Below are 19,351 nucleotides of genomic sequence, written 5' to 3' on the forward strand. Positions count from 1 at the left end.
TGAGAATGTTTTAAGGTGTATACAGAATGACGAAGCCATCTTGTGATAACACAGATGTTGACACAAACATGAATGACACATTAAAGGAAGAATCCTCCTGTCCAAATATTTATTCATGCAACTTTCAGACAGACAAGAAGAAGGACAGACACCGGAGAGATTGAAAGAAAAACAGAGAAAGGGAACACAAATAGGGTAGATAGAGAGAACAGAAGGAAAGGAGGACAAAGAGAATGAAGAGGGAAAAAGAAGACGGACAGATGAAAGAGACAGACAACAGGCAGCAGGTGGACAGGGACAGAGTTTTAGACAGACAGGAAAAGTTGCTGGATGAAGGGGAAGGAAGAAATGAGAGACACTGTCAGGCAATACGTGAGCGGGCAACACATCAGCAAAGAGAGAGAGGGAAAGAAAATAAGGTAACATAACTCTGGTTAGACGTGCGATTATTCATCTTGACGTGTGCGTGCTCCATGTTCATCACGTGCTGCAAACCGCCATATTTAAACACTACAAGGACGGTCATATTGTCCAATAACAACTGGAGAGGGGAGAGCAGACATTTTTTTATTGGTAAACACACCGAAGCTGGCAGTGCTGAATAATTCAGCAGTAGCTTACTCGCTAACAGACTGGCGCTGAGCAGACGTCATCGATTGCTTCAATATATCGATCACCAGTCCTCCTCCTCCTCACCACAGCCTGCTTCCTCTTCCTTTCTTCCTTCCTCCTACCTGTCTCCTCTCTTCTCTCCTTCATCATCGACTCCTTTCGGTGCTCTTCACCTTTCATCGGCAGCTGTTCTGGAGTTTTCTTCGCTGCTTGCACCACTCCCCTAGCCCCTCCCGTGGGCAGATGCTGGTCGCTGGGTTACCTCTTTGCCCTGCAGGTTGACGCAGCAGTCGCCGTGCTGTACTGCGGATGCTGCCGTGCTGCACACGGTCCTTGGCGGCCTTGCTTTGCGTGCAATTAGACCAAAACCGATGCCGTGGAAATGCCAGAGTTTCGTGCCCCTGCTTTTCTAAGCTGCCGCTGCCACTCCTGCTGTTATCGTCTACCTCCAAGCGGCTCTGTGGCCGCCTCGCCTGTGACGACGACGACAACTGCAGCCGGCGGCGCGCGCACAGTGTGTAGTGGCTGTGTTGCTGGCCCGAGTGGCGAAGCTGTGTTTTCACTCAGCTGCCATCCTTCCAGTCATCGCTGAAGCTGTCATCATTTAAGTCATCGCTGAAGCTGTCATCCTTTCAGTCATTGTTGAAGCTGTCATCTGGTGTTCGATGTGTGGTGGGTTCCAGCAGCTGGCGATGTTCTAACTGTTGGAGAGGTAAGCGTGGAATTTATTTTTACAGAAGAGTGAGTTAACTTTAGAGTGTACACGAGGACAAGAAGGAGAGAAAGAGGAAGGGGGAACAGAAGTTGTGCACAGAGAGAAAGAGACTGTACAGAAAGAATAAAAGAAATCGAAGTGTGGAGCCTTTCTTACCAGTCTGTGTACTGGGAGTTGTGATTGTCAACATTTAAATCCTAAGGATTGTTATCACAGATACCAACACTTTCTCTCTCTCTCTCGTTTTTTCACTCACTCTCTCTTCCCCCTCCCTCTATCTCTCCCTCTCTTCGTAGATTTTGTCACGTGATAAAAGTCATTGATGGCTTTTCACACTCTACATGTCCTTGAAAACATATCTTAAGTTTCTCTTGACAGCATGCTCAGTTCGCACTTTCATTTTGGATGATATAACATTTTTATGTTTTCTTAGATGCTTTTACACTTCGTGGAAAAACTGCTACAAGCACACACACACACACACACATACACACATATGCATGCGTGTATGCGTGCACGGACGGTTTTCTATATACTCTTGGAATGCATATGACATTCAGGTCAATACGTGTACTTGCATACATACTTACATGCATACAGATAGATAGGAGCAATAAGATTTATAACAAATAAGGACAGAGACTGTTTACCCAAACTTTAGCATGAAGTTTGTGAAAAAATTTTAAAATTCTCGAGTTCAGTTGGATTTTATACACGAAACTCTTATTGCTTTAAGATGATTTACTTTACTCAAGTAATAAATTTTGTTTATGTCAAAGAAACTGTCTGTAAAGACAAACACGAACATCTCTTTCTACTGTTTACACTGAGAGGAAAGACTTCGTCCTTCGCCTTCTCCAGTTCATGACCCCGGGTGGGTAACTGCCTGACCCTGTATTGATGTGCCCCATGACATCAGCAGCTCGTCCTCCTAATAACTTCCTTTGTCGCTTCTTTTTATTAGATTTTTCCTCTAAGTGAAGAAAAAAGAAAAAGATGATGATCATCACCCAGTGCTGCTGTCTGTGGTGTTGTGGTGTAGAGTATAGTCTACCTCTGGGGCACACTATTCCCAGAGTGTATAAGACACTTACTTAGCATCACAGCTGTGTTACACAATATTGTTGTCAGCTCTGTCCGCTTCACTGAATTAAGCTCACAACCGTGTTGTTCAGGATGCTGGTGGTGGTCCAATAGCATCCCTAGACAGTGGTTGTCGGTGCTGGTGTCCAGTATGCTAGGGTGGCATAGCCATGCAAGCTTTTCACACGTTTGTCTCTCAGTCCTTCGATTTCCTTTCAAGGGTGTGGGCATGGCCGTGACAGTTGGTCCAGGAGCAGACTCCAGCAGCTCGTCTGACTGACTGCATATTATGGTCGCTGTTAACGTCTGTCATCACGGAACGATGAGAGAGTCGGGCAAGGAACGCGCACCAGTCACGTGATGGTATTTTGACAGTTTATCTGGAGGAACAACTACGAGACTGAACCGCATGAATACGACGATCAGGGAGTAGGAGATGATCCTAAATAAAAACAACCCAATCTCTCGGTATTGATGACAAAAGCCATAACAAATCTCAAATTAAGTGTAAAGTAACAATGCAACCACTCAACAGACGATAAATGTTAAAACAAAAAATAAGAAAAATAAAATTAGCTTACAAAACCAATCATCTGACCTTTTTTATTTGTTTATCCTTAGCTTTTGTGTAACGTGACCTCTATCCCTGGGCAATATTTGATTACCAATACACACCACTTCATCTGCTAATCTTTTGCCGATCCTGCTTCCGGTGCTGATGGCAACCATGGTGCGAGATGAAGGTGGACAATGATCAATTGACACCGTATCATTGACCCACCCGTCGTGTGTAGGCGTGGTGCGGGGTGGGTAGTCGGGTAGATGACGGGTGTGAAAGTGTTGGCGAACACACTGTGCATACTTTAGCGGGTATCGACTTTCCTAAGCTGCATAAAGTTTGGTTAAAATTTCATAAATTAGTTTAAATGCTGCTGGTTAAATTCTGTGAACTGAATCCAGTTTTTGGCGCTAGACCAAGAACGACCATTTATCTTTTAATCTCAAATGAATCCAGAGTACGAGAAACCGTTTGTCTTCAGAAGACAGAATTAAAGAGGATGCACCATTCTGCACTTCTGTTAGTAGACCACATCCGATTCTTCATCTAATACACTGCGGTCATTGCCAGACACAAATATTTAACAGGAAATCAATCAAACAATGCCAATATCATGACATAGGTGCCTCCACAATTTGTAGATATGCCATCATGTGACATTTCTTGTGGGTGTGGTTCGTCCCATGTAAGATTTTCTTTGTTTTGATTTTTTTTTCTCCGTCCTTCAAGTGTGTCTGACATTTTACCAGCACTAATGGCGCAATTGTTACATCATTTTTATCCATGTCTTCAGAAGCGCTTAAAAACATTACTTTTCGAACTCACATGTAAATGATTGTGGGTGTTTCAAGACCATTAGCTGCTGGCGCTATTTTCTCACTGAGGCTGCTATCCTAGGATAGCTCACAACGACTATCCATGGACTTGAACAGTGGACACCGGTGTTACTTTGTTAACATTAACTAGCTTCGGCTGCAGGCATCAACTTGCTCTTTTATGTCAAACAGTCGTGATGACAGCTCTCTGGGTCGAAGAGTTCCTCGACATTTAATAAGAAATTCGAAAACCACAAGTGACAAAAATACGGAGGAGTTTGAGCAAGTGATTGATCATTAAGAGCTGCCATCAGTGTTTCTTTGATGTGTCTGCTGGTGGTGTCTACAGAGCAACAAATGATTTTGCACCTGTAATGCGCTGAAAAATTAAAAAAAAAAAACACTTTCTTTTGAACAAACGCGGTTTTAAAAGAAAAAAACTAACAGTTTCAGTAATTCCTTCAAATTATCACTAGTTTATTTCTGTTACTCCTCGAGGAGCATAGGGCCTCAACAACACCTCGCCAGAAGACCCTGTTGAGGGCAGCATCCCTGAGTTGGGCCCTCGTCCTTTGCCTCGCTCTCCACTGTTCTTTCCAAATTATCACTATTAAAAAGTATTGTTTATTGTTTTCGCTGTAATATTTCCCCTTCAGTAACATTTAAATTGTCATTTTGGTTGAGTGACAGCTAGACCTGTGAAAAGATCAATCAGCTTCCATGCTTATGATCTCTCCCATCACCATGGCCAATCAGCCTGTTTGTGATGTCTCCAGTAATCAGGACTCATCAGCTGGTGTGTGACTTCTCATAACCAGACATCACGGACATGCACGCCAGTTAATTTTTCTCTGATTTATCTCCCTGTGCAATATCTTCTCCCGTTGCCATCCCATTTTCTGCGCCATTTCCAATGAAAATTGTTTTCTCGTCGGGCTAGCGGGTGCGCAAATTGCCCTTGATGCCACAGTATTGTGTTGTAGTTGGCTCCACAACTCAGGCTTCATTCGTCTTCCACTGCCATTTATAAAGGTAACTGCCTGGTGATCGAAGTCGCTTTTCTTTTGCTAGAGCTTCCTGTTTCTCGATTTAACTTCTGCTACAAAATCCCCTTGCCCATGCTGGTGTGGACTTTGGTACACTCGTGTATGTTATGTTGACTAACTTGTAGTACATACAGCCATGTTATGTTGACTAACTAGTTTGCATACACCTGGGCAAGTGTTGTGGGGGTGATTGTCCCATCGGGGTAATGAAGGTAAAATTACTGTTTGTGGCTGGGCGATCTAGGACATGATCATCGGTCGGTCAATCGGTGCACCGACGAGATCATGTCTTGTTTAATCGCCAGGACCAGAGCCCTTGATGTCAGGACTTCCACCACTACCCTGCCCACCCGTACATAGGCCTGCAAATGCCGTAATTCTACCCGTTATGACTCGATCAATGATAGTTCTGTGGAAGCCGAAGGTCTGTTTGCTCGACGGTCAATGGTCACGGCCTAGGAGCATGGTGGTGGGCATGGACTTGGTTTAGGTCGTTACTATTTTTTTTAATTAACCTGCTACATTGAATGTCCCTTGTAATCCTGCTTTATGAATGAGAGACCTCGACTGTACTTACCAACACACAAAAATATAAGGCTTTCGATATCAAAAGTATGAGGACATTGCTCCGAAGTTCCAATCCGAGACACATCGGTTGTAAGGACACCTCCCGTTGGGTCACTGTGTTCTGGAAGTAAAATGTACAAGCTTGCCTGGTTAGACCATGTGACTCGACATGATAGTATAGACTTGAGAGTCTTTTTAACTCTTTTATTGAGTTTGGAAAAATGTCATAAACTTGCTCAGCTATTTTCCTCCATGCTTGTCCTGTTCTTGATGACGGGTTCGCACCGAGAGAAAGATGGCACGTGAAGCAGCAGTGATTTCCCTTGTCTCATGCCCTTCTTTTCACTTCTCGCCGTCTGGCGGCAGGTTGTTTACGTGGGAGACTGATGGCCAGTCACGTGGCATTCTGATCTGAAACCTTATCGCCATGTCCTGGCCGCCTCTGTGGCATGCTGATTGGTTTATTTGGCCTCGCCTGTGGTTCGTCTCAAATCCCAAAGATCAGATCGAAAGATGAGGGGAAGTAATCCCGTCTCTGTAATGTTCTTTTTTCTGCCTGAATGAAGACTGTCAATGTGTGGGGACCCCAAGTCTCACAAGATGAAGGTGACAGCATGGTCTCCGCTAGTCCTTTGATCATACCAACACCTGGGCAAGTTCTAAGGGAGGAGTCAGACAAGGCAGGAGGTGGCAGGAAGCAGACACAACGCATACAGATGACTGAGCATCTGTTGCTACCATCGCAAATATTTTCATCATATAGAAGCAGACATTTGTGATAAACCTCCAAATTTATTTATGAAGCCAAACAACACACCCCAATAAACTTGACATGTTTTTTAATTCTGACAGGGAGTAGTGATGATGATGCCAGTTGTAGTCATCATGCTGCATGCCTCAAAGTCCACAACCAGTCCACCCACACCACTGTGGACTCAGTGGTCAGCATCCTTCCTAAGATAAATCTTTTAAATGGCCTCCCTCCTGTAGTTCAGCCTCAAGCCTAACATTATATGAGATTTGTCGTTCCCATGGCAGTAGATGGCGCCACTGTCATTAGCGCAGCAAACAAGAGGAAATGGCTCCGTCACTTGGTGTTGGTGCCAGCTGCAGGCTGGAGACAGACTGGTTTGCTATGCAAGCAGTCAGGAATACAAGCACGTGCTGGTGCAGGCGCTGATTAGACTGCACAAAGCATCTCACAGCATGAAACAGCTTCCGGCGTGGTCATGTGACCCACTGGACTTCTACATCTGCTGGATGCTGAAATTGTGTCACACGCAGAGCATTGTCGACAATCACAAGCTTTACTTGCTTTGTTCATTCATTCCTTGAGTCTGTCTGCTTGGCATGATGGTTCATGCACGCACCACAGTGTCTACATGCACACACACAGACATACACAGGAGTCTATAGCTTGACATCTTCAGTCCATCTGTCTTTGGAGAAGTCTTTGTGTGTAATGCTTTGATGGAGCTTATGGTTGTGGATCACTCTGTCTCCTGTTTACCTTTCTGTCAGTGGGTGTCTCTACATTTTTTCATTCACTCACTCACACACACTTACTTTACACTCTTTATTCAAACATAAAGAAGAACAGCGAGTGTTCAATACTTATCTCTGTCCTGCTGGTCGTCTGAATTCTAAGGTCTTTCAACTTCAAAAATGTTTTCCAGAACCAAGGACATTTTCTGTTGGTTAGTCTGTAAGTAAAGCCCTCTATTCTCGAAAACAGCAAACTTGGTTGTATTCCAACTCAGATAATCGAACCACATTTTTCTGTACAAACTCGGCCCTCTTGTGGCTCGATGGCAGCACTCGTACATAACAATCCTCTGACGTGAGGTGAAGATGTATTGCAGCCCGCGTTGTTCGTTAAAGGACAATGTGTGTGAAGAGTTGCTGCTGCCGTCGATGTGTTCAGATTTATTGCAGACAACGTTGACATTAACGACTTACAGTACCCGACATTCCACCTTGAGACTCACTTCAGATAATAGAGGCGGCGATGAACTATAAACCCGGGAGGCTTGCAGAAGATTTCCCTAGGGTCAATGAAGGACCTCGACAAAACTTGACTAAAGTCTGAGTCAAGTATTGGAGAATAATCCATGTTTCTAAACATTCTCTTTGATTCGTCATGGCATCCTTGTCAGCATACAAAACAGAGAGTAAGACTAGTGGTAAACATCAAAGCTAAAGTTGTTTACAAATTTTTTCTAATAACAGCAGAGGTAGAGGTAGACTGGTGGTGGTAGACGTATAACAACGTGGCTCAGACAAGCAGCAGCAAACTCCTGACAGAACTGTCCATGTCTGCCCGTGAAGCCACGATTGTCATCGATCACGAACTAAAACATTTATTGCCCCTGCCCACCCAGGAACCCACCCTGCACGTTCACCAAGCAAATACTCTCCAGCACGGACATGCACACCAACCAACGTGCGCACAAACAGTTGCCCTCCCTGCTCCTCCCACAATCTTGTGTCAGTGATGAGCGGGCCCCTGTCATGGAGGCTGTGTGATCACAAACATCATGCAAAACGGACGTTAAGTCTGTCGGGGGGAGACAATTATGAAGGAGGTGACTTTTGAGGGACGGCGGGTAAACTATCCCCGACACAATAATGAAAAAATGAGTGCGCTTGATCAATCATCCTTATAGCATCAGTAATCTTTTGCCGTGACATGTCAGGAATATATCAGAGTTCGTAATAATAATAATAATAATAATAATAATAATAATAATAATAATAATAATAATAATAATAATAATAATTATAATAATTATAATTATAATATTATTAATAATTAATAATATTTTTATTATTATTTTAAAAAACACCAGCTGCATTGTTTTTAATGTGATTCAATACTGTTGAATATTTTTTTCAGATGGAGCTGTAGCTTTAGAGAAATATTGAATAGTATCGATGCTTATTACTCTGTCGGTGACTGATTGAACGATTTCTTTGATGCACGCGGCTGCATCACGTGAGCTGTGTGGATTGTTGCAGACAATGACGACCTCCCAGCAGGCAGTCTGCCTCACTGCCATCATCTCCTCTCCACAGCTACGTGGAGGCTTTCTATAGTTTCTATGGGAGAGTGCCGCGGTGCGTGGGTCGAACCGGTCTGCGTGGTCTCCACCAAGTCGATGTGTTTGTCTTTCAATAAACCCGCGATGTACACCGTGCGCATGCGCTCACATCTTCCGGTGGGGTTCATGAACACAATGTCGATAGGCCGTTTGTTACAGGTCAACAGAAATGTCGAGTTGTTTGTCAATACTGTAGACGGACGATGATGGTCCAATCAATTATTATTTGCTACATGCATACAACTCATTACACACACACACACACACACACACACACACACACACGCACGCACACACACACACACACACACTTTAAATTCACTGTTCGATTCTGGCGAGCATCATTGAATGTCTAATAAATGCATCATCTTAAATAATTTGTCCGCAAGAATTTCCATCAATAGTACAATATTAAAGAATATTACGAGTGCAACATGATTTTTCATGATCGAGTTATGTTCATTTTAAAATAATAATTCTCCAAATATGAGTACATGGTAATGCTTAATTTTCAAGTGCGTGTCATATATATGTGTGAATGACATGAAGGCAAAGTTATTTTATTTGTAAATGCAAACACTCGAAAATATTCTCTCAGTCAAAGCCGAGCAGAAAACATTTTGTTACTTTGTCAGCTGTTTTCAACTCTCTCTCTCTCTCTCTCTCTCTCTCTCTCTCTCTGTCCTCTTCCATACACTTCTTATGTAGTCACATTAGGTTTTCTGAGGGTTTTTTTTTCTATCCATCTCTCGTCTTCTTATTCAATCACATTGCTATACATTTGGTTTTTGTATTATTTTCCGTCCTATCTCTATTCTTCTTGGTAAATCATTTTATACATGCGATTTTTCTGTTTTTCTCTAACCCATATCTTCTTATTTATTTCCTTTTGTATAATCTTGTGTATCTTTATCTTCCAGCCTTGGTTCTTCTTCTTCTTCTTTTATCTCCTTTTTTCATTTGGTCGGTAGAATATTCTTGACATCTGACACTGACTTCTTTTCTAAGTACTTTGCAACATTTTCTTGGGTTTTTTTCTACACGTTTCCTTACCGTCTATTACTTCTCTATTTTCTGCTGTCCTATTAAGTCTCTGGATCAGTCTCTATCTCTCACTCTGAGTGACGGTTGTGCTCAGATGTAACAAATGACCTCTAAAGAAATAGTTTTTCGATTCACAATAATCAGTCACGGAAGCCCGCTGTGGGTGGCTGTGGCAGTGAAATGGAAAATCGAATGAAAGCAGTTAAACACCTAAAGAAAATGGCAAAAAAGCCTTCACTGAGAAAGAGCAAGAAGCTTCCATCTGCTCACTCTGTCCTCCCGTGCCAGACTCCCTGCAGCTGCCATCTACTCCATGCCAGACGCTGTCTCTACGGAGGCTCCGGTCCTCAGGGCCTTGGGTTCGTCCTCTCTCCATACCACAGGGAATATGTTTGTTTAGAGAAGATGTACAGTTAACCGAATAATGCTTTGTCTCTGCCGTCAGCAAAGTATTCTGCCAAGTGCTCTGTCTAGAAAGTTCTCTGTGCACCAAGTGCTGCAGTACAACTTTGGGTGCCTGTCTTTACTCATTTCACCTCGAGACAAGACTTGTAGCACTAACCTCTGATCACGAACTTGTATTACTGGACTGCTGGAAGACGATTTTTTTCCACTTAACTGCTAAAACGAGGCATTAGACGACAAAGCTTCCGGTTTAGTCTCATTCTTTATTTAGGTTCGCCAAGACTAAGAGCGGAGAATTTCGCAAGATGCTAACCTTTGGTCTTCGGCAGACAGACAGCAGTCCACCTACACACGTCCACGATCTAATCGTGATAGTTCTGCTTTCCTCTCACTGGGACCTAGTCTCTTTAAAGCTCTAGACTGTCTCTGTCTCTCTGTCTCCTCCTACTGCCACCTTGTCCATTCATATTTGTTTGTCCTCTCCCTTGTACTCACCTTCCTCGAACACCGTCGACTGTAAGTTCCTGGGGTCACCTGTTGACTGTCACGTGACATTTAGGTACAGTTACTGATAGTCAAGCTGTACAGCTGATCACATTACGGTCTTTGCTAAATTTTATACTATCCAACATTTAATGGTGTGATTAGTCATCTCCCTGGAGATAAATAGCTAACAGGTTTGGTGTCCAATACCAGATGCTCTGTAGGACTGTAAACAATCCCGACAAGGACATCAGAAACGTGAAACCCTGGTGAGAGTAGAGATAGCTTCTTCATCTTGAAGCTAAAATATCTCAAAGTCCTTGATGGCCTTTCATCTCAGTCTTCGGATATTTATGAACCTGTCCCCTTATTGGTCAGCATTTTGTTTCAAGTGATGAGAAGGACGTATATTTATAAATTTGTTGTGAATTAGAAAGTTCTTATAATTCTTGCGGTACACAAGGATCAACAAATCTTTTATTACATTGAAGTATATATACCATTACTCGTTCTTATTATGCTGAAATATTTCGTTTTTTAGTATAATGTAAAATCAGCTGTTAGTCACGACCATAGCATATGGTCCTAAAATACTTTTCCTTTCCTTTCGTATTTTTATTGTGGAATGTTTCAAGCGAGTGCGTACTGTATGTTTTCCTTTGCTGAATAATGTGTCTTTCTTTGTCATTTTTCTTCGAAATATCAGCGTTTCCTGTGTCCGAGATCATTTGTATTGCTTCTGGAATTCAATCTTAGATTCTTTTTTGCACGCAACACGCTTCACTCTCATTCATTCTCTCCTGCACGCGCTAGAAACCTTAGTGGGAATCCGTCTGACAGGCTTCGTGATTTAGTTTTTTAAATGCTCGTTTTAAAGAAATCTGCATATAAATGGCCTTCCAGAAGCTCATGTGGAATGCGGACTGGGAAATATCGTCACATGTGACACGCAATCCTGCACGTGCAGGTTCTCTTTGGACTTGTACTTTAAACGATTCGCGAAGATAACAGACTGGTTTCGTAACTCTTGTCCTTAAATCTCAGTGTTGGAAGTTGTCACTGAACACCCTATTGGGAGATAATCCCTGATGGTCAGGCCTGTAAGAGTTGTCCCAGACAGAAATATGAGACGAAATATGAACCCACAACATCCGAATCTTTAGCTACTGCGCCAACAGCCGCCCAGCTGACGTGTCCCGGTGCTCTCTAAGTTTTAACCCACTAACTTCTCCACCGCCACTTTATTTCATAACAAGCATGTATGGTTCCTCGTTTTAAGTTATTTTTTATCTGCAAATAATGTCCACCTTTCTTGTCCGAAGACAACATCAAAAAAAAAAACGCTGAATAAATAAGAGTAAAATGTGATTCCCCGATCAATCGGGGACTTTATTATAAACCCATGGTTTGTTTGCTTAGCAATTTGATATTCACCTGTCTGTAATAGATTTCCAATATTACCTGAGCAGCTATGTTTAATAGAGGAGACAAATGTGTTTATACAAAGATTTTTTTACAGTTGTTTGAGCATGACAGAAGTAAATTGATGTCTGTTTTAAGCACACATCTTTTAATAAGTATGATATATAGTAGCAATATGAGAATGGAACGGTTCTATTTTTCAGCATTATATCATTACGTAAATAACCGTTTCGTACAGGGCCTGTGAGTAATGTGACAGAGAACCAGTCCTATTCTCCTAGACTCAGTGCATCCGGTAAGATGACCATTTTTCGCCAAAAAGGCTAGTGAAATAGAATCAGAAAGGCAATTCCATTGAATGTATTGAAGATGAGACTGGAGTCAAGGACCAGGAGACAGGTGAAAAGGTCAAAGAGTCCTGAACGACAGATAGTGGGAGGGAGTGGAACAGTGGGGAGACAGCGGAGGTAGTAGAATATGTATTGCCGTTAGTGAATCCTGCTCAGCACCAGAACCACAAACAGCACCAGATCAGAACCACTGGGCAGATATTATTAACACTGATGCCTTAAGCGAAGAATTTGACAAAGATGACGACGACGATAACAATAATGATGACAAGGACGGCGATAAGGACATTTACACACTCTCTCAAATTCTCTTTCTCTCTCGCTCCTATTCCTAACCTCCCATGTTCAATGCTGGACTGAGAAGAGAGGCTCGCAAACTAATCCGATTTGCCCACTCAGTTTCTTAGGGTCTTAGAAGGTCCGACGAGTGTCCAGTCTAGGAGAGGACATCCCCTCTCATTGTCTGCCTGAGCACAGACACTCGGGGGCAAGACCCTGACAGTCAAAAAGCACAGACGCAGACATACTGCATCCTTTTGTAAAAAATGTACCCAACTATTTTGCCCCCTCCACACCTCAACCCTCCACCCAAATACACATACAAACACGTATGCATGCATAATCACGAATTTGAAAGAGCAATTCAAGAGCGGACAAAAAACAGATGAAAAATAATTATTATCTATTCCAATCCGTTCCTCCTGTTTGACGATCCCGCCTCCAGTGATTTTTCTGTTTGAAATCCTGCTTCCAGTGATTATTCTGTTTGCGTAAATACAATCATTGTAGCGGCGACCTCCTGCTCCTGGCATTGTTATTACTATCCCTTCAGCTGCAAAAGTTCTGGAATATCTTGCCATTCGCGACTCTCATTTCCTTCAAGCCTTAGCCCTCTGCTATGACAGCACCGACAATCCCTACCGTCAGCAGCATCAGCGACATCGACAAGAAGAAGCACTGAGACCAGTTGTAACGGTGCCAACTGCAAGCAGGTCTCACAGCAGGCAGGGGAGGGGGAGAACACAATAAGGGTGTGGGGGTGGCTAACATCAGCATCAATAGTTGTGAAGGTTGCTCAGCGTGAAGATTACGCAACATGGCGGACTTTGCCAAGGGCAGACAATCCGTGACCCTTTCAGGCGCACACCATTGTTACCTGCTCCTGAAAGACAGACGCAGCCAACGTACAAAAACAACATTTTTCACGATTGATTCTAGCTTTTCCACTCCGCATCTCCAAGACGAATGTTTTTCGGACGTAAAAATTCAAAAAAAATATTCACAGGACGCTGGGAGTTATCTTCCTTTTTTCATGCCATGCGTGTTTCATTAGGAAGGCCATAAATTATCAGCTATGAACAAGAAGATTGTCTACGCTTTTTTATACCTCTCCTTCTGCTATCGAACGAATGCGTTATTTCCTCTCGCCATTCTTGTGCCACCAGATGTTGAGACTGCTGAGTAAATTGCCAGCATCCCAGCCCCTGATGTTATGGCGACAAGGTCCTGATGGCTGCCAAGCAGTCGGTCAATGACCTCGCAGAAAGTTTAGCCGAGGGAGGATATGGTCTGAGTTATATCCTTCCAATTCTTGGCTTCTTTAAAAGGCAAAGCAGTCAGCTGAATACTAAAACAGACTTTTAGCTATTTGTTCCAGTAAGTGAGTATAATAAATTAACTGCCAAGGAGATATTGAACCACGGAAATTGTTTACAAAAATAGGGTGAATATTGATCTTGGCTCAATTTGCCTGTTTTGCCGCTTACCTAAGGAAAACTTTGTCAACATACTGTTCAGTGATTCCTACACTTACTTAAGAGTGAAAATAAAATATAGAGATCTCTGTAAAATACAGGTACCTCCCCTGGGTCTTTTCACATGGACATATCAGTGAACCCGCCCCTGCACAGAGGTGCTGAAAAAGGTACTATTGAAAGATACAATATCCTTCCATGTTAATGGTCTCTTATCAAGATTCAGAGGACAATATCAATTTTTCTAAACCTTGTTGACCATGAGGAGTGACCGGATGTCCCTCTGGAAGTTTGCACTTTTTTCTTTTAGTGGACACACAGTTTCCTCCAGAAAATCAACAACCCAAACAAAAAAACTAGATTAATCTGTACGACAAACATTATTTCGTAAACTTCCACGAATTTGTGTAAACAATGCACAGTTCAATCGGTGCAAATTGAGGTCAACACAATTTTTTTTTGAGAAGCCAAACAAAATGACATAATATGTTGGTCAGCTTTTCTTGGTTTCCTCATAAATAATTTTATGAACATCTTGTTCGTAGACTTGGAGATCTTTATCACGTCTGAACATCGAGAGCCTCGCAGATTACCGTTGCTGACGTAGCATTCGTCAACAGAACAGACTGGCTGCTGACACCTACTTGAGTCACGTGATGGGAGACAGAACTTCATATTTTAGCTTGGCTTCTTGATGACTGTTAGAAAACTGAAAGGCTAGAGACAGAAAAAATATCAAATAAGACCAAGAGACGGAAAATAAAAATAGAACTCGGTGATATGGATAATAATATGTAATAAACAAAATATAAATCAATGACTAGTGACAGAAGAAAGCCAAAAATAAGACTTGGCCACGAAGATTCTGAGACTTGATTGTGAAGAAAAGCATTTGTAGCCTTGTTATTCGTGATAATTACGTCAATAAAACAATGTTCACAGAAAATGCACTCGGCAAAAAAACTATACCTCGAGTTAATATCTGACTGGTTTAGGGTTAGATTGATCGTGTCGTGTCCCAAGTATTAAAGGAAAACGATACAACACCTTTTTTTGCAGTTGTGGGGTGTTTGTTGTTAATGGTGTTATTGTTTGCTGGTAATGGTGAATGTGTTTCAATTACCTTGTTTCCTCAAAGCTGCACTTTCTGGGAGGTCAGGCATCATGAATCAGAAACAAAGAACTAATGCTTTCTGAAATGTTCAAAGAATCGTTGCTATTACTCGATAGGGATGTGTCATTACCACACGATGCTCATTAGCTCTGGCGCTCCCTTTGAAGTGGTGATAAGTAGCCTCTAACGCTTTACAGCATCGTATCAAGTTGGTATTTTTTACAAATATAGAAAAAAAAAAAATTTGCCGCTTAACTACCTCAAGTGAATGCCCATATGTGTACTACGTGTCGCTTGTGAAAATTATAAGAATAGTAAACACAGAAGTGTTGTAGTGGAAGGATGAAAGGTTGGATGAGTAAAGATGGGTGAATTGGTGAACGGCGAATGGGTGAAGTTTTGAGAGGAGACGATGAACTTAACGTCCGGGTCAACTGAAGAAGGCCGCTAGAGGTGAGTGACATGGACATGAAAGAGGTTCAAAGCTTGTTCACCATCGCTAATGTCATCCACGCCTCTAATGCTGCAGGCCCTCGACAACAAGATGAGTGAATGGGGAGTGGCACTGGTCGTGGTGCTGCTGCTGGCGGTCGTGGCTGTCGCCGTTGCTGTTCTCGTTCGTCTGTTCGGCGTTTATCACCTGGCGCACTGCTTCGCCAGCGACGAGGAGAGGGCCGTGCTGACCAAGAGTGAGCAGACCGGCAATGGCATGCTCGTAAGTACACCAACTTTGACCTTTATGAACTGGGCTTTTTTCCGTTGGCCACCCTCCCAGAAGGTCTTTTGACAAGCAGGCATGACTCACAATGTGCAGAACTGCAAACGTTTTCATTCCATTCTTTGTTAAAGGTTTTGTAACTGGGATAAGTGCGGACGTTACAGCACGGTTACCTATAAAACTCTGCCACGCTTGGTCAAATATACATTCATATTCCCAGCAAACACGCAAGATTCGGTCAAGCTTCAGCCAAGTTTGGTCCAAGCATGGCCGAATCTTGAGTGTTTGCTGGGTTTGTCTTGTTAAAGACGTGGTCCTTTGATGCCACATTTGTTGAGTCCGAATGCAATATTCTGTTATCTAATAACAACAAACATCAATTACTTCCAGTTTTCAACTCTGTCAACCCTTGACTTTCCAGACATTTCAATAGTTTGTGGAGCGGAATTTTCCGGAAGCTTTTAACACAGTCAACATTATAATCCTTGTGTTAAACACAGGGTCTTAGCTTGCTTTTAGCCATTCTTGTCAGGCCTCCCTGTCCAGCGTGCACCTCGGTACCACAGTGACGTCATCACGCAACACCATCCACCTGAGAGTGTGACGTCATCGCTCAATATCGTTAATATGAAAGCTTTGCTCTCCATACCTGACATCAGGAGTGTCGTCTGCGTCTCGAGTAGGTCTTCGCTTCCTCCGGGGCTGCGGGCATCAGAGTCTGGCTCGTCTGGGTCCAATCGATGGCGGAGATTTGTTAGGTGACCTGACTTCTAATTAGAGATAAGATGCTGGATGATGGGAGCAGCGGCAAGCCAGGCTCAATAAGCTTAATCAGAAAATGTTGAAACTAGTTTAACCATGTTAGGGACCTATAGATATATATATATATTTTCCTAAGCTCTTGTTTGTCCAGACAAGAACAGTTGTTTCTTCGTGTATGTCCACTTCAGACCAGTCTGCTGCACTGAATGTGTTTTCTGATACCCACAGTGCTCACAAAGGGAGAACTTCCCTTACAATTTAATGTGAAAAGAAGCAGAATAATCTTGTAGCCTCTGCTCTAACGTGTCAGCCATCAAGCACAGCCTCGGAGACATCAAGAGCAGAACTCTCATCAGAAGCAGATGACAGTTCTTCTGGGAGAGTCGTCTGATGGAATCGAGGATCTGAGCAGGCGCTAGAGAGTTGCACCATTTGTAAGAGAAGGCTGGCTTTAAAAAAAAAACTGCAGGAATAAAGGACGAGCAAAAAAAAAAAAAAAAAAAAATCTGCTGCATGGGTCTGGAAAAAAAAAACCGCTTGACACTCGCTTCCATCTTGCTGCCTGTCCCCGGGTGTCTCCACTGAAGGCGGTAACGCAGACGGCGATAGTTTATTGCCAGTGCGAGTATGTCGCTCTACTTCAACACTGTAAATAAAAAAAACTCCCCAACGGCATTTTATATGAGAACCACTGGCTAGACAAAATGGATTGCATGGACTCTTTAGCCGACTACCCCACATTCTGACATACATGCGTTGGCTTGTGTGTGATGAGATACGCAAACACTTGTAGCCCACAGCAGCATCTATCCTTACTTATGTAATACTTATTAACTAAAGTTATTATAAGTCAAATATGACAACTACGTTGGTCTGAGTTATTTATATTTGTGGCGGTTAACAGGCATCTTGCAAAATTTTCTTTCTGACTGATATCCTGAACATTCCAAATATTAGTTTTGGATCGTGTTTTATAAAATAGAATGAGTGACAGTTTGTTCCAAGGATAAATAAACAATAAGAATATAAATTTGTACTGCAGTAAACCTAATCAAAGAGATCGAAGCTGCACAGCCCTGTTGCCCTCCCTTTTGGGTATCGATCCTGCTGTGAACTACACAAGCGGCCGACAGCAAGGTTTGGACTGATGCCTGGCACCTCGCCCTCGCCTCGCCCCCTTGTGGTCAGAAAAGTGGTCGTTGCTCTAATCGGTGTTACTTATAGTCAGTGTGCTGGCGGACGGCAGCAGCATCACCTTCTGTTTCAGCATCAAGATAGCAAACTAGAGGTGACTGTCTTCATCATAAGATGAGAGTAGAAAACGAGGCAAGTCTGTCAGTGTAGTGACTCAGCAGAAGCAACTGAGACAAATGTCAGTATAGTGACACATGGGAGGCAGGAGATGTGGTGTTGGGATAGTCACACAGGAGTGTAGACACGTCTACTATCATCATGTCACTGATGTTGGTCTCAGAACTCTATGGAGCACATGCCGGCATCTGTAGTCATGCTGATACATTGTTCACCAAGTCATGAACGCTTTTCTGTGAAGAAGCAACTATTCGCCATATTTTCACAGTGAGTGGTTCAGCTATTCTAAACTTGGAGCGATGTTTCCAGAACACGACTGAACTCAGTGTGTTCGCAGACTACAGAAATAAGTCAGTCTGGAACCGAGATCAATGATGTTACAAAGTTAACAGGTGGGTTATTAACGAGTGAAGACAGCCTCTCCGTCTACAAGCCAGACAGACGGAAACTCTTTTTCCTCTGCAGACAGAGATCAACGTCGGAACGTTTTCTCCTCTCTTGTCGTCTGCCGTTCATCCGACAGCACTCATCCTTCATGATTCTGAGCGATTTTCAGCATCACGCTGGGATGTACTTTATTCTTCCTTCTTTCTACCCTTCTGAGGGATTTTGACACAACGCTTGCACCAATGTTTGTTATTACTGCCTTGGGTATAGCACTAATGGACTTATTTATTGTCTTCTTTCGTCAGGTGTGACAGAAATCATAAAGAAACGGCAGTTTTATTATCGATAATAAATAATAACCAAGATAACATTTTAGTAATAATATAAATAATGTGTGCCATCATAACACTAACATATTTATTGCACGTTTTGCACATTTAATGAGTGCTAAAGTATTTACTTATAGCTGTTTTATAACGATGGGACATGGACATGTCACTATACTCTTCTTCACAGTTGAAGATGTCTTTGTAATTACTGCTCGGTTATTGGTCGTATAGATGCTATTTCCTGCAGTTTTTACACCTGAAGACTTCTATAAATTTATTTCATTCTTATTTTATCGCGAAAACTGCCCAAGCCAACAAGTTAACTCGTAAAATAAAATCCCAGTGGCATTTACAGAAAGGAAACATGTAAACAAATAACTGATCAGTTGTTTTAAAATGACAAAAGCAGCAATAAGAACTCTAAACTGAGAGACAACGAGTCCAAGCGCAGACTGTCTTCCAGCACACTTGAGAGAATGTGTGCACGTGATGTGGCCGGTACTTTGTGGCACTTGCTCTATATTCTACTTCATTAGACGAAAGCAAGTGTTGGAAGACCTTGTCCTCGCGGTCCTCGTGTTTGTGCTGCATATTCTCTTCCATTATCTTGTCAAGCGTCAGTCAGGCTGAAGTGTTTACTCCACAGCAACAGACAGGAAGTGAGTCCCTTCAAACACTTGTGTCGCCTCTGGGCTTCGCAAACAATGAAGGACGGGCAAGCATCGTTGCCAGCGTGCTTTTAATGAATTGCTGACTTCTAAACATTTGGGCTTT

At 42.7% G+C, this 19,351-nt stretch overlaps 1 protein-coding gene across 1 annotated transcript in view; it reads left to right on the top strand.

Moving 5' to 3' along the window:
- The first annotated feature begins 360 nt into the window (after positions 1 to 360).
- The window catches only part of LOC112565849 (synaptotagmin-12-like), a 38,791-nt gene continuing 19,800 nt past the window's right edge, over positions 361 to 19,351 (top strand). Inside the window, 2 exon segments of the mRNA XM_025241680.1 lie at positions 361 to 1,324; positions 15,600 to 15,785. Of these exon segments, the coding sequence (XP_025097465.1) occupies positions 15,615 to 15,785 (171 nt within the window). The 5' untranslated portion in view covers positions 361 to 1,324; positions 15,600 to 15,614.

Source organism: Pomacea canaliculata, linkage group LG6 (genome assembly GCF_003073045.1).
Source record: "Pomacea canaliculata isolate SZHN2017 linkage group LG6, ASM307304v1, whole genome shotgun sequence".
In the NCBI taxonomy this organism is placed as follows: Eukaryota; Metazoa; Mollusca; class Gastropoda; order Architaenioglossa; family Ampullariidae; genus Pomacea; species Pomacea canaliculata.